Source organism: Bos mutus, chromosome 17 (assembly GCF_027580195.1).
Source record: "Bos mutus isolate GX-2022 chromosome 17, NWIPB_WYAK_1.1, whole genome shotgun sequence".
Classification (NCBI taxonomy): Eukaryota; Metazoa; Chordata; class Mammalia; order Artiodactyla; family Bovidae; genus Bos; species Bos mutus.
Genome location: NC_091633.1, coordinates 8350171 through 8366440, shown reverse-complemented (window position 1 = coordinate 8366440; position 16270 = coordinate 8350171). Strand labels below are relative to the sequence as shown.

The 16270-nt window shown below is 43.9% G+C and overlaps 1 protein-coding gene across 1 annotated transcript in view; it reads left to right on the top strand.

Annotated features, from left to right (window-relative positions):
- The window catches only part of CORO1C (coronin 1C), a 75035-nt gene that overhangs the window by 42696 nt on the left and 16069 nt on the right, over positions 1-16270 (top strand). Inside the window, exon 3 of the mRNA XM_070385973.1 lies at positions 4454-4576. Within this exon, the coding sequence (XP_070242074.1) occupies positions 4454-4576 (123 nt within the window). The remainder of the gene's footprint in view (positions 1-4453; positions 4577-16270) is intronic.

Below are 16270 nucleotides of genomic sequence, written 5' to 3'. Positions count from 1 at the left end.
AGGTTTATTCTTATACCAAAGGACAGTTAAATTGCTTCTGCTTTTTTCACTATTTCCAACAGTGCTGCCATGAATACCCTTCTTGTGCAAAATATGGGACAGACCATGTAGAAGTGGTATTGCTGAGGGTGGGCATCTTCCACTCCAGTTGTTTCCAGACTGCTCTCAAAGGAATTGTGGCAGGATACTCTCCTGGGTGCAGTTTTTATGAGTTCCCCTTTCCCAACATCTTTGCTAGCACTTGTATTTAGATTTCTAAATTCTTGCCAGTTTTAATAGGGGTCAAATATTATTACCTTATTGTTTTAATTTGCAGTCCCCTGATTACCATTGAGATGGAGTGCTTTCCATACATCTGTTGGCTCTTCAGGCTTCCTTCCCTGTGGATCCCTGTTCCTGTCATTTGCCCCTTATTCTGTTAAAGTGTTGTTGATTTTGTCAGATATACATTTTATGTATACATGCATATAATAGTGTACAAATACAGATGTAAATATTAAATCTTCTCCCATTCTGCAACATATCTTTTTACTTATGTTTTTTGAGAACAACCCACACTGCTGAGTTTAGTTTACATTTTCCCCCCATTTTGAGGGATGTTGGCATCAATATTTATGTCCTGTAGGTTTCCTTCATGTCAGGTGGTACATTCCTTAGGTTATGGCTTCAGCAGTGTGCCTTGATTTTCTGTTCTCTGGGAATGTTGGTTGGAGATGAGTTCTTCCTTGAATGTTGGGTAAAACTCATCTGTACAACCATCCAGCTCTGTTACATTTGGAATTTACTAACTGATTGGTTTTGAGTGGGCAGTGAAATATGGAGTTTACAGTACTGGTTCTTTTATGGTTCTGGGTCTCTCTAGGTTTCCTGTTTATTGAAAAACTTTTGATACATCACATATTTTCTAGGAGATGGCTTATTTTGTCTGGAATTTTAAGATTTGTTTTAGCTATATTCTACAAGTTTTGATACGGCATGTATTTACTGACCAGTTTTAACCTTTTTCTTACACTTTCACTTTTCTTTTTTTAACCTTTTTCTATTGGCTGTTGGCCAGTTTTGATTTTCTATGTGAATTATTGAGTAATTTGGATGCATTGGAGATTTTTGGTTTATATTTTTCTGTTAATTTTTAATTGTATTGCATTGTACTCAGAACATGCACTTTAGGATCTTGATTCCTTGGTATATTTGGAGATTTACTTTGTGGTATCCTAATTGGTTATTTTAAAAATAAATATTTAATGTGTGTTTGGAAACGATGTTAATATGTGCCTTGTCTTACCTCTGTTGCAGTTACTCATAATTACTACTGTTCTATACAGTCAGTGCTCATTTACACTGATCACATTTACCAGTTTTTTTGCTCACTGCTTGATTTGGGATCCCAGCTCTTTCTTTTGGTTAACTTTCTTTTTCCTGAAATAACCCCTTGAACTTAATTCTTTGAAATTATCTTTGAAATAAGTCCAAGAACTTGATTCTTTGCATAAGAGTCTTTAAATGCTAAGTTCTCAGTATCTTTTTGTTTAAAATGTCTCGTTTTTTTGGCCGTCCATCACTTTTGAATGATAGTTTATCTGGGTATAGAATGCACAGGTGGTTGTTTTTCTTAGCGTTTCCAAGATATTCCCCCACATCTGTGTTTCTGTACTTGCTTTTGAGAAGTCTGCCCACAGTTGACCTAGGCATGCTCTCTCCAAGTAATTTGTCTTCTCCCTCTGGCTGCTTTTGTCTGAGATTTTGTCTTTGTTTTAGGTGTTTCGGAGTTGCACTAGGATGTGAATAGATGTGGATTTGTTCTTTTTCTCCTTGGGACTTGTGCCTCTTCAGTCTGAAGATTTGACCTTCAGTTAAACCGGGAAAATCCTCCGCTCTCATCTCTTCAGTTTTTGTCTTTCTTGCATCCTGTCCTTCTGCGATGTCTGTTGCAATGTGTATCAGGTCCCACCTTGGGCTTCCTGTCTCAGAATGTTTTAAATTACAAAATACCACACATTCAAGAGAGTAACTACTATATAGTTTAAATAATGATAATAATGCATAATATGATGATAATATTAGAAAACAAACACGTGTAAGTTCACCGCCAGCACCTTGAGCAGTAGACTGTTACCTGGGCAGGAGCTCCAGGGAGGAGTGCTCACAGGGAGAGTCAGGCTGAGAACTCCCGGCCTAGGTGCTTAGTGACAGTTCCTTCTTTATGGAAGGGTGTGGTCAGGGATGCTGATAGAGTGGGTTCCAGCAGCTGAATTCTGGCAACATTTTCTGAGCGTTCGAAGTGTTGGGACAGTACCACGTGCTTTCCCTTGATTGTGTCAGTCCGTTCTCACATCCGTTCTGGAAGAAAGAAGTCTAGGGTTCTCGTTTTACAGGTGAGGACCTGAGGCTTGGCCAGGGCCTCAGGGAGAAAACGGCAATGCCACACCCCAGCCCTGGCACCTGGTCCCTGACTTTTGCTGCTTTGTGGCCTGTCAGTGACCCACATGGCTTCTCATATATGACCCAGCTTCTCTATAATACTAATTCAGGACCCACACACACTCTGGGTTGAATTAGTTTTGCAAGAGAAAGGGAGAGTGTGTGAAAAAACCCAGGCCTCAATTCTGTAGGCTGGTCCATCTTCACCCCTCAACTGAGAACTCGCGTTTCTCAGCAGAAAACCCTCCCAGAGACTAAGCCCGACGCCTCTGGCTGACCGTCTTCCTGTGTCCCCGCCGCCCGGGGCCTCTCCTGCTGCCGCAACGTCTTGTGCTGCGCTGTAACTGGAGCTTTAGATGGATTCCACGCTTGGCCAGGCCAGGCCTCCCTGCTTACCTCTATGTCTCCAACACTCAGCTCAGTATCTGGCCCAAAGTTCACAGATAACACACATTTGTAACTCTTAGTGATGGAGTGAGTGAATATGTTATGCAGGAAAAACTAGTAATAAGTGCCAGTTTTTCATTGAGTGTTTACTGTATTCCAGGTACTACAATTTTTTTTTATAGATCTTATATAGATCATTGTAATGCTGGGCTGTGATTTACCTCATTTCTCATTTCCTCTTCATGGTAATCCTAGGAGGTAAGTATTATTATTACTCATTTCATAGGTGATGAGCTGAAGCTTACAGAAATTACTTGTCTGAGATCATATGCTGTTTAACCAAGAGAGCCTGGGTTTGAACCCATATCTCTCTGACTCTGAGCCTGTGATCTCTGTTTTAGCACACTGCTTCCCTGGAGATTTCCATAGTCAGTGGAGAAATCCAAATTCACTGATCTTAAACATTTTCCAAAAAGCCTGCCCCTGTGTTGTGACAATTGGCCATAACAGGAGAGGTTCGGTTTTGCACTGTGGTGATCCCTTTCTGTCCACCTGTGTTAGCACATGTAGAAGAACCTCAGAAAGGACTGGCATTAAGCTTTTAAAAAGGAAGTGGCTTTTATACACCTGTTGTACTAGCGTTTGTCTTGGTTAACACTGAATTGGTCCAGTAAGCCACATTGGCTCGTTAGGTTCAAGTGTGTAACGTGAGCACACTGTGACGGTTGCTATGACCAATCTTAAAAGTGGTGCTCTTAATGCGATGTGGATCTGTAGTGACTGAGTGCTAAAGTGGTCTTCTGTTGATTGAAGACAGCAGAGACCTGGGCACATCCTATGTCCTTCAGCCCCTGAGCAGTGGTGAAGGCTTTTCTTTGTATTACCTTCACTTGCTTGCTCACAGTGCCATCCACTTCCAGAGCTGTTAATTTGTATATATTCAAGGGTATTAGCTTATTATATTAAAGGTTATATTTTACACTTTGAGTAGTACTCGGGTGTTTGTTTTTTTTTTAAACAGTAGAAACACCTATAATTTACAATTCAGCTGTTTGTTAGAATTGTATTTTGGTAAAAAGACTTTTTCTTTTTTGTTGTGTCTCTTAATGCCATTGATTAATTAAATCTCTGGTTCTGGAAATGTAGCTCCTTTGTTTGATAGAGTGTCCCCAGTAGTAACTCAGAGAAGGCAATGGCACCCCAACTCCAGTCTGGAAAATCCCATGGACGGAGGAGCCTGGTGGGCTGCAGTCCATGGGGTTGCTAAGAGTCGGACACGACTGAGTGACTTCACTTTCACTTTTCACTTTCATGCATTGGAGAAGGAAATGGCAACCCACTCCAGTGTTCTTGCCTGGAGAATCCCAGGGACGGCGGAGCCTGGTGGGCTGCCGTCTATGGGGTTGCACAGAGTCGGACACGACTGAAGTGACTTAGTAGCAGCAGCAGTAGCAGTAGTAACTATTTCTAGAAATGCAAGTTGACAGTTCTTATTGGTTGACGTTGGCTGATCTGAATGAACATTATCATTGGTAGAGTGTTGAGAGTTCAGGGTAGAGGTAATAAAGGAAAAATAGATCTGAGAAAACATACAGACTCTGTGGCCTTGATGATACCTAATAGGTATGTTTCTCTCTCCTTTCAGACTGGTCGAATTGACAAATCCTACCCAACAGTATGTGGCCACACAGGACCAGTGTTGGACATAGACTGGTGCCCACACAACGACCAGGTCATTGCCAGCGGCTCGGAGGACTGCACTGTTATGGTAAGTCCCCGTGGTGTGGTGGGCACGCCAGCCAGCGCAGCTCACATGCTGCCTCCCAAGAGTGTGTGTGAGGAGGTTTGAAATGCAGAAAATCGTGGTAGCTTTGATTGTCCATTGTATTATGTAAGAATTTAGCAACATCAAAGTTTAACTTTGGTAAATCATTTTACAAGCCCTTATATCAAGGAGTTGTACTCTGTTGTCTTTTTTTCTTCTTTCGTGTGAGTGTGTGTGTGTGTGTGTGTGTGTGTTCTTCCTTGTTAACAGTTGACACATCTGCTTGGTTGGGAAGATTTTAGAAAAGATAAAGTGACTTTCAAATATTTCCGTGAATGCCATTGGACAGCATAACCTTCCTCCCCACCAAAAAGGCAGAGAAAATTGTTCGCATGAATTGCATATTCCAGTGAAATATGATGCCAGAGGTTATACAGATAAATGGGACATGAAACAGATACTGAGAGATAGTAATGAATTTTTTGCAAGTGCTTGTTTCCAAGCTAATGTTTGTGGACCCTGATTAAGAAAGTCCTTTCTCTGCAGGTGTACAGACATCCAACTTGAAAGATTTTTAAAGTAAGTTCTTTATGTTCCCTAGGTTCTGAGAGTAGGTTATGTGTGAAACCAGGCTTTGGTGGAAGGAAGGAGTACTTTTGAAAGTGAAGCTTCTTGTTCTTGATTATGTTCTTCTTAGCCTTCAAGTGTAATTATGGGTTTGAATGCATTTTTAACCCTATCCCAACATCTGCTGGAAAGGTTGAGCCTGAGCGCGGAAGGGGAGTCCTGAAGTCAGGTCTGGATGGGAGCAGGTCTTCCCTAAGGCAGCCTCTCACTTGGCAGTGGAGAGCTGCAAGAACCGCACTCGGGTAGCTCCCTCTTGGTTTTCTGTGCACTGAACCAGACCTAGAAACATTGTTTGGAAGGCTTTGTTAATTATAATTATTTTACATAAACACAAATTAATTCCTGAACTGTGCCATTTAAACATTTACCAATTTTTCTCATGGACTTTTGGCTGAGAATAACTCCTCCTGTGATCTCATGATTTTGGCAGCCAAAGCATATTAAAGAAATATGCTGCTATTAAAAGGAATTGTTCCATTTAACATGCCTTGCTAAACTGATCATTTGAATGGCTACAGACACATTTTAGCTAAGGGAGAAGAACAGTGTTCAGACCCAATGCCAAATCTTAATCTAGGAAACCTTAACCTTTCTTAGAGAAGGGTGTTTGACACATCTCTCCTCATCTCCAGCATTATTGTTCATGTTGCCCTTAAAAAAAAACAAACAAACCACCTTTGTGTTATAAAACACACTGAACAGTTAAGTGAAAAAGTGAATTGAGAGATTTATGACAGAGTGAACATCCTGTGACCACCACCCAGGTCAAGAAGTGGGATTCTCCCAGCCCTCTCAGACTCTTCCTATGCCCACCCCAATCCTGAGCCACCCCTCCCTCCACAAGTAACCAGTAAATTCACCTCCTTGCCTCTCTTTGTGGTTTTAATCATGTAAACGTGCATCTCTGGATGATGCTAGAGCTCAGCCTTCCAAGTTTTAAGAGCTTGATAGGTCTTTTAAGTCTTTCCTAGTCTACAGGAGGAGTTCCTCCTCCATCCTTTCCTTGTTGAAGATGCCTGACCTTCGACCTGAAGCTTCCAGCAGTCCAGATTCTGCTGATTGCACCCTCATGGTCCAGTTCAACCTGCTTCTCTGTCTTTCAGATTCCCTGCGAGTTGGCAGCTGCATCCTAGAGTGTGATTAGATTCAGATTCCAACCCTTTGACAAGCCTAGAGCTCCAGCTCTGGTCTCCTTCAAGGCACGAGGTCTCAAGATGCCTGTTTTTTTGTTTTTTTCTCTTTTTTTTAATTTGCACAGTTACTGGGTATCAGTTGTTTTCAGTTTTCAGCTGGTAGAAGTTGTAAGCTGGTCCTACCTCTTATCTATTTAGTTACCCAGGAGTACAGTTCATACAGGAAAGCAGGGTAAACATTTGATTCTTTCCTTTTATTTACCCAGTTTTCAAGATAATGAATTGGTTCTCGGTCTTCCTCAGAAGGTGACCAATTAGTTTTTCCTTTGGAGGTTTTCTTCCCCTTTCATTTCATATGGAACTCATGGATTTGAACTTATTTCACAGTTTTTGATCCATTACGGTTCTTCTTTCAAAGCTCAGCTCATTCAGTCTTTGTTAATGGAAACCTGTCTGCAGTTCCCGAGTCCTTCTGACATGACCCTACTTGTTTCTGTGGCTTCCTTACTCTTTGGTATGTCGAAGTGTCCAAGGCCCATCCTGGACATCTCTAGCCCCACGCCTCGAATCGGCCTTTCTCTCAGAGGCCCTGGTTTCTTTGAATGGAAAATGGGATTTCTCGGTCACTGTCCGGGTGCTTAGGGATGCTCATTGTTACTGTGGTGATCATTGTTTATAAGACCGTGTGGTAAATTTGTTTAGAATATACATATATATTTAAAGATATGATACCTTGTGACTTAGTTTTAATCTTTCTAGTTCAAAGTCAGGACTGTAGAGTTTTTATCTGACTTCTTTAATAATGCATCTGTCTCCTTTCTTTCATACCCAGAATCCTGGTTTTCAGGGAGTCAAGATGAATTAAAATATTCTAATCTATCTCATTTGCTGTTTCACGGTATACACACAGTAATCTCACACTAAAAATACCAATAGTATCACCACTGTCATGATTGCTGAAAGCAGTTTAAAAAAAAAAAAGTCATTTGGATCATCTGACACTCCTCCTCTGGTCGATTGTAGACCCCAGTTCTCTGGAAACCAATCTGAGAGGGCTCCCTCCTGGGACGGGCTGGATCCATACTGAGGAGCAGTTCCAAGGGACGGAATCAACTAGGAAAGGCTCGTGGGAACACGCGCTCTAAGCTCTTCTATATTGACAGCAGCTTGTTATGACCTTTATTATTTATTAGTTCAGTTCAGTTCAGTCGCTCAGTCGTGTCCGACTCTCTGTGACCCCATGAATCACAGCACGCCAGGCCTCCCTGTCCATCACCAACTCCACGTCCATCGAGTTGGTGATGCCATCCAGCCATCTCATCCTCTGTCGTCCCCTTCTCCTCCTGCCCCCAATCCCTCCCAGCATCAGGGTCTTTTCCAGTGAGTCAACTCTTCGCATGAGGTGGCCAAAATATTGGAGTTTCAGCTTTAGCATCAGTCTTTCCAATGAACACTCAGGACTGATCTCCTTTAGGATGGACTGGTTGGATCTCTGTCCAAGGGACTCTCAAGAGTCTTCTCCAACACCACAGTTCAAAAGCGTCGATTCTTCGGCGCTCAGCTTTCTTCACAGTCCAACTCTCACATCCATACATGACCCCTGGAAGGAACCATAGCCTTGACTAGACGGACCTTTGTTGGCAGTAATGTCTCTGCTTTTGAATATGCTATCTAGGTTGGTCATAACTTTCCTTCCAAGGAGTAAGCGTCTTTTAATTTCATGGCTGCAATCACCATCTGCAGTGATTTTGGAGCCCCCCAAAATAAAGTCTGACACTGTTTTCCCATCTATTTGCCATGAAGTGATGGGACCAGATGCCATGATCTTAGTTTTCTGACCTTTATACTTGAAGGTAAATTTTTCTGGATATAAAATCCTTGGCTTGCAGCATTTCCTTGAGTATTTAAATATCTTATTTTGGTATAAAGTGTTGCTATAAAAAACCAGATGATGGTGTAATTTTCTTTTCCTTATAGATATGTTATTTTTGCCTAGATGTTCATAAGATTTTTGTTTTTTTTTTCTTAAAATGTAGTAAATTTCGCTAGACTATTTTTGGTTATTCTGAGTTGGTGTTTCTGAGTATGTGATGTGCTCTTTCAGTGTAGCTTCAGGTCTTCTTTTTTTTTTCCTACCCTCCAGGAAAGTTTTCTTGACTTAGAAGTCTTCAAAGTTTGTTCTTTTGCTTTGGTTTTTTCCTTCAGGGACTCCTGTTATCCAAGTGCTTTATCGTCTTTCTTTGATGTTTGATATTATCTATCTAGCTTTGATATTTATCAGTTTCTCTCCAAACCTTTCTTCTTCTTCTTCTTTTTTTAGCATTTACAAAGATGTTTAATAGCACTCCTGTCTATTAAAGAAAATACAGAGTTCAAATGCCCAACAGTAATTATGTTTAACACTTGGTATATACATTTGGATAAAGAGAAACGCTGCTGAGTAGACATTGGATTTAAATAAAAGTGTTGTAGGTATAATTCATTACAATTTATATTATGAATAAATTAGAAAAAAGGGCTGAAAAAGACAGTAGAGGTTTATTTTTCATTATTCTTTCATTTGGACCCAGCACACCACGCCCCCGCCCCGCCAAGAACTTATTACTTCCCACCATTGAACCATCATGATGACTCTCCACCAGGCAGTCACAGCACAGAGCCAGCCCCTGGTTCAGTGGAAACATGTTTGGCTCTACAGTTCATATCCTAACTCCGCCCCAGCTTCAGGAGCGCAAGCTCATGCCTTTGGTCACTTGAGACTTTTTAAAAAGCACCAGCTGATGGTGTTAGCTGATTTGGACCCAAAATGCCACTGTGCACCAGAGAAGAGGCTCTCACTAGATTCCGAATCTGTGATTTATTTTTCAGAAATCAGAACAAGAAGAAACTTATGAGAACAAGGCCATCCTAGGAATGTTCATAAAATCTCTCTTCAGCTTGTGACTGAAGATGAAATTACAGATAAATAAATATCCCCTCCCTAACCAGGTGTGAGGCTTAACCAGCAGCTTCAGAGGCCTGGTCTATCTATCGTGTTCAGAAAGAAACTTTGCCTTAAAAGGTCAGACCAGTAACACTGCAGCCCTAGCGGCCTCTGCAAAGAGGCCTTGCTAGCCACCGGCAGTGGGACACGACAGTGTCCAGCACCAGGCCCCAGGCCTCCGTCCCTGGAGTTTCACAGGCAGGATCCATGTGAGGGGAGCAGCCCGTATTGCTGGAGGATGGCTCAGTATTCTCCAGGGCACACCTGGGCAAAGGGTGCCAGACTTTCCAGGCACAGGCAAGTCGACCACAGTTGAGCCTGACACCTCAGGGCTCTGGTTGTCCCCAGTGGGTCCCTAATCACCAGTGACAGACAAGGCCCGAGGTCCTGGAATTCCTCGACATTCAGAGAGCTAGTGTGAGGGCTGAGGTTGGTGCTGGTGAAAGCAACTGGTCCCCCAAATGCCTGGGCCGAGTCCTGCCTGAAAGGCGTGGTCAGGAACCCGGATGCCTGCAAGAGGAGTGGAGAGGTTCAGATCCTCCGAGGGCTCCATCCCAGGGTCACTGGACCTGGTGGCAGCGGGTGGCTCAGGAGCCCCTCGGGTGCGCTCACATGGCGGGACCTGTAGACTTCAGCCACACTGGGGTCTGCGGGCCTTGGCCCCCTGCATGGGCGTACCAGAGACATCCCTCCTACTCATTTCTTGTAGGCTAAAATGTTTCTGCTTTTTACCTTTTATTTCTTTGGGGTTGTTATTTGTGTCTGTTTGCTCTTAGTTTCGGAGAAGGCAATGGCACCCCACTCCAGTACTCTTGCCTGGAAAATCCCATGGACGGAGGAGCCTGAAAGGCTGCAGTCCATGGGGTCGCTAAGAGTTGGACACGACTAAGTGACTTCACTTTCACTTTTCACTTTCATGCATTGGAGAAGGAAGTGGCAACCCACTCCAGTGTTCTTGCCTGGAGAATCCCAGGGATGGGGGAGCCTGGGCTGCCGTCTGTGGGGCCGCACAGAGTCGGACACAACTGAAGCGACTTAGCAGCAGCAGCAGCTGTTAGTTTCTTTGTTAGCCTTTGTTTCTAAAGTACTTTTACTTTGAGATCTAATTTTTTCTTGATTTCCACCACCTGTTCTTGAATTTTTCAAGTTCAGACTTATAACGTTTCCTGTCTTGTTCTCTTAATAATGTCTTTTGAAGCCTATGTGATAGTATTTAAATCGTTTTTTGGCGCGGATCTTGTTAGTGTTCTGTATTGTCTGTCAGGGTGCTATTTCTGTACCGTATTCTCTTTTATTCTCATAGTAGTTTTGGAGCCTTTATTTATTTATTTATTTTTGCCCTCTCTCTTATTTTAATGTGAATTTAGTTTTTCCAAAGCTTTCAAAAGCTGGCTTGCTTTATAAAGCTGTTCAAACTCTGCAGAGCGCCCTCTTCTGTCGTTTTCGGGTAGTGTTGAGGAACACCGCGGCTTGCTCTGTATTTCCTGACCTGCTTTTAATTTGACCTTTCTGATTCCTTTGTCCGTCTTACTTCGGTCCTGCTCAGCTTTGCTTCCATTCCTTGGAATTGCCTCTCGGTGTGGGCCTGTCTCAGAAGGGAGTCCTCTCTGGCTGGCTTCGAGAATATTGGGGTCTAGATTTCTCAGCCCCTGCAGACCTTTGCTGTTTAAGACCCTGTTCTCGTCCACTGCTGGGGAAGGCAGAGCCCCTCCTGTTTCCGTTGTGGTCTCCTAACGGCCTGCTCTGCTCAGGTCTGTGGGGCCCCCGTTGCTGCCGCAGGGGGTTTTCACACAGAGGCCGACAGCACACGGGTCGTGTGGCTGTTGGTGATTTTCCTCCACCCACTTGCATCTGGTGGTCGCCTCGTTTTCTGTAAGTGTGATCCCTGTGTTTTGTTTTGTCATCTGGGTGCTCTGTGTTTTTCTGCAGGGACCTGGGGAGATCTGCCGCTGACACCACCATCTTCCCGGAATCCTCCTGTGTTGCCCCTTTATTGGTTTTGCCAGAGTGAACATTCTGTAAATTTGGGATAAATCTTCCTCCAGCTCTTTTTTAGTCCCTTAAGTATGGGGCTGATATTTTAATCACTTAATTTGCCTCAAATCATTTGATATTATCGGGCTAATTGCAAAATGCTTTAATAACTCAGCAGTTGAAAAAAAAAGTTTTTAAGAAGTATTTGATCTCCTACCCCACCTGCTTCTTAATACCTCATTTTCCACTTGTTCTGAAGATAAAAACACCATACAATAGATCAAATAATTTCAAACAGCAGCTTTTATTAATTAAAAAAAGAAGAAGAAAAGTTGGCTGTAGTTTCCTCCTGGTGATAGCCCAGGAGCTGCAAATGTAGATTGCTATCAGGGCCCAGCTCTTTTCGAGAAAGGATGCTGAGAAGGTCCCAGGCCACATCTATCTATTTATCGATCTATGTATATCTGTGTTCTCAGCCTTAGTTACCTTACTTGTTTCAAAAACTAAATTAAATAAATAAACACACAAGTACGCCAATTGAGAGGATCAAGGAAGGTATAAATATATAATGAGTTATTTTTCTTACAGTGAGTTTTGATGTATACTTAGAGTGGATTCATGGCAGTAATAATATCTTCAGCAGATAATTCAGTAGGAAAAAATACAACAAAACCAGTTTACCAAATGAACAGTAAATGATTAAATTAATTTTTAAAACTGCTTTTTATATTTATGGTGTAATTCTATGATGTCCTCTGCATTTAAGTGGTGGTTAATTCATGGTGTGAGCATTGATTCTGTGGCAGTGATACTAGTGTTGATCGCAGTTTTAGAGAAGAAATACCAGCCTTATGGTACATCCCTTCATCATTTAGAGATGGCTTCTTGAAGCCACCTGAAGGTAAATTTTGCAGGCATAGTTTGCTCTTGATGTCCTGCTTGTTTTTTTCTTCTCGTTTTTTGGCCACTCCTTTGGCATGTAGTGTGGGATCTTAGTTCTCTGACCAGGGATCGACGCTGTGTTCCCTGCAGTGGAAGCGCGCAGTCTTAACCACTGGACCTCCAGGGAAGTCCTGGTGCACTGCTTCTTAAAGTGATGTTTTGTGCAAGCAAATAGCAATGATATAAACCCTGCTCCGGGAAACGATACTCTGCTCCTAGGTTTTCCAGATTTTTTGATACTGTGAGATTGCAGCTGTTGAGTATTTTATTTGGGAAAATTTTAGCTCCAAGAAAATAACCACACCTTATATAATACAAAGAGCAGCCAAGGTAGGTGTAGTGAATTGTGTCGATTCAACTCTGTCCCTTATCTGCAAACACAGATGCAAAGACCAGCTGTCCAGACAGCGGGGCCACCTGGCTGGCTCCTTCAGAGTCTGGGAGAGGGGATGTTCCTGCAGAGGAGCACTCTTACGTGTCTTCACCTGGAGGCTCTGATGGTCCCAGATGAGGAGGCTTAAATGGCCACTGTTCTCTTTTCCCAAATCAGTCTTAACATTCCTGTGGGCATCAACAGTGATCAGCTCCCTAGTTTAGACAGTTTTGCGTCTGTTGTAAATTTTCCTGTTGTGGGCTTTGCCTTGAAATAAAGGTGGAAGTGACGTGGTTGGTGATGAGAGCGCATTCCCCAGGGCTCCAGCCCCTCTCAGTCATCCAGCAGGACTTGTTATTTCCATTCTGTCCAGATTGCATCTGGGCCGTCGGCCAAGTGGCTATTCCTTGGCACGTTGGAACCCCTCTCTCAGTGCTTGGTTTTCTGAAGACCAGCGTTGTTCTCGGTGTCATGGTTCGTGAGGGGTGTCCTGACTCTGCATCCTGCCCGCGGGGGTGGTTGGAAGGTAGCTTCTGCGGGGGGTCTGCTACTCTGCAGGGGCTGCGGTCTCAGCCTCTCCCTGTCCCTTCAGATCAGCGCTTTCCTTCATTCTGCCTTTGGAGTTGATTTCTTCTGCATTTAAAAAACGCGGCCTTTGAGGGGAATCCTTTTTGTGGCTGTAACTCCAGTAGCTGGCCCAGTAGCAAGTTCATGACGGGTAATTAAAGCAGAGAAGCGGTGTCTGGAAACACTTTGTGTTTGCTTTAAATTTGCGCTGTGTTTGAGAAATAAAACCGTCAAACAGATACACTTTAAAATGACTGCTTTGAGAGAAATCCGCTTTTCTTAATTTTCCTCACTTTTTTCCTGTTAGAACTGTTCTCTGGACCTGTCCTTTTTCATATTCAGAAATTCACGTGGGAAAAGGAGGCCAGTGATACAGTCATTCCTGAACAGGGGCTTAAAGTTGTTTTTTTCCAGAACCATGTTGGCTTTTCACCCACTGATTCACTTTTTTGTCTGGAAGCCCTAAAGACTGATGGCATTTTTACCCCCTTTCTTTCAAAACGAAACAAGATAAAACATTGCCTTAGTAATGTATCATCCACACAGAAAATGCCAGGAATACACAGTATTATTTTAAAAAAGGAAAAAAGCCAGGAGGTGAGGGGATAGCTTGTAGTGGCTGCCAGGCTGAATGCCCGCTGAGGGTTCAGCAGAGGGTGTCTGATGCCTCTCTTCCTCTCTGCTCCCCGAGTATGTGTCTGGAAGAGCGAGTGGTATTAGAGTCCTTGCCGTGGCCACAGAACACAGAGAAGCTAACGGACCAGCCTGGAGATCAGAGCTGATCTCATTTGTGCTAATTGGCCCAGGCATGAACTAGAGCTTTCACACATGTGATATCTTGGACATAAATTAGGCAGTTAGGTAAAGGGCTGAATTAATTTGAAGACAAATTAATTTCATTGCCAAGAATCCTGCTGTTGAGACTTAAAATTACATATTGGGGTCATAAGGGTCACAGTTACCAACAAGAAGAAGAATCATGAACATAGATCCTTTTATTTTGCCGGGCACCGTGTGAAGCCTTCACGTGGTGCTTATTTTAATCACTGTTAACAGCGCAGTGAGGCAGGAGCGTGTCCCATTTTACTACTCAGGAAGCCCAGGCCCAAGAGAGGTGACATTTTGTCAAAGGTCACTCCGTTCGCAGTAGTTCACCTTTGGGTGGTGCTTGGGGGTGCTTGGGGGCGCAGAATGTTTCCACGTGTTGACCTTTCCAGTTACCCTCAGAGGGTAGAGCTGCTGCTGTCCCTTGAATCAAACAAGGAAATCGAGGCTCCAGGAAGTGAAGCCCCTTCTTCATGCTGACGTGGCCACTTAGCGTCCCAGCTCTGGCGGAGACCTGGCCTCTGACATCCTGGCCCGCGGCCACACCAGGCTGCGTCCCGGGTCGTGCGCAGGGAAACTAAACATAGGCTGAATGAGACTCCCGCGACCTCTCCAGTCCAAACTGGAAGGCCGTTGTGGCTGCAGCAGGGAGCCCAGCAAAGGGCAGAGAGCCACGTGCCAGCGGGCCTGTGAGCCAGCTCAGCGGGCACCGAGCAGGGCTGTGTCCACTTCATGTGCAAGGACCTACAGGTGTGCCAGGCCTTTCCCGAGTCCACCTTCCTCCCTGCAGAGGCTGGAGGGCTGCTGTCTTCATGTCTCCTCGCACAGGAGTTCCCGTCACTGTCCCCTCCTGCTGGGGCTCTCCTACCAGTGTTATCTTTTTACTCTGCTGTCTCTCAGCCCCTCAGCCAGCCTCTTTGGAGCATCTACTCTTTAGAAAATTGCTCCCTACAGCTGTTTTCTTTTGAAACTAGATCCTTGATTTCCTTCCTTCCCTCTCCCCTTCCTTCTTTCCTGCTTCCGCCTATCACCTAACTCCTATTCATCCTTAGAGGTGTCTCCTCAGGGAATCTTCCTGGATGTACCAGACTCAGGTGGCAGGAAGGCAACCTCGTGACACTTAATTTTCACTCCACTTAGCTTACACCAGTGTCGTGTTGGTAATGTAGACTCTGGTTTCCTAGTGAAAAAGACAAGTAATAAGTACAGCTAACACTTACCCAGAGCCTGCCTTAGGCCAGGCATTGTTCTGAGTGCTTTAGATTGCTGTTGTCACATTGGTCTCCAGACAACCCCAGTGAGAGCAAATTCCTTATTATTCCCATTTTATAGGCGAGGAAGCTTGAGGTCCAGATAGGTTAGGTGAATGTCCCCAAGGTCATACAGCTGATATGTAGAATTAGGATATTCCACATCCCTGCACTGTACTGGGGGCACTGACTGTGTGTCAGGCACTGTTCCAGGACTTTCTTAATTCGTTTAGTCCTTACGGCACTAAATGAAGTCTGACGCTTCCCTGCGCTGAGCCCTTTGACCATCAATGTAAGAGGCCTGGGCTGGAGTGGAACCAAGATCTGCTTGGTTCCTGAGCCCATGCTCCAGCTGTCTGCTTGACTTTGCTGTCTTTTGCTTTCAGTCTCATAGACTGACCACTCTGCTTTGTTAAGACTGTAAACCCCTTGAGAGCAAGATCTAAGCTTAGTTGCCCTTCCCCTCCTTGCCTGGTAATGGGCGTGTGTTATGGTGGCTACTCAAGGAAAATGCTCTTGAGTGAGTGACCGAGATAGTAAGATGGGTTAGGTGTCTGCGTGAAATGCATAAGCCTTGTTGACGGAACCGTGAGGTCTGCCAAAAGTGAGATAAAGAAGGGACAAAGAATTTCCTCATTTTTAAAAGTATATAGTAAATATTATGCTCCATCACTAAAATCTCCTTGCCATCCAAAGAAAAGATGGATGAAGAAGCTTGAGAAAGAAGAGGTGAAGTCCTGTTATGAGCTCTCATGTTTAAGACAGGAAATGCTGATTATATCCAAAGCCACCCATCACTCCACGCCTCATTAGGGATTTTGAAAATGCACTATTTAATCGGGGTCAGTCAGGCACTGAAGGTTTTACGATCCTTGTGGGAAAACCCGGCAGCCCGCGGTCACAGTGCCACCTGGAGACAGCATATGGAATTACATGCTTTCTGTCCCAAGCCTGGTCAGAATTCATTTTGCAAAATGCATTTCCTGTTGAGTCATTGAAGTCCCACTTCCTAATTGTTTCTGT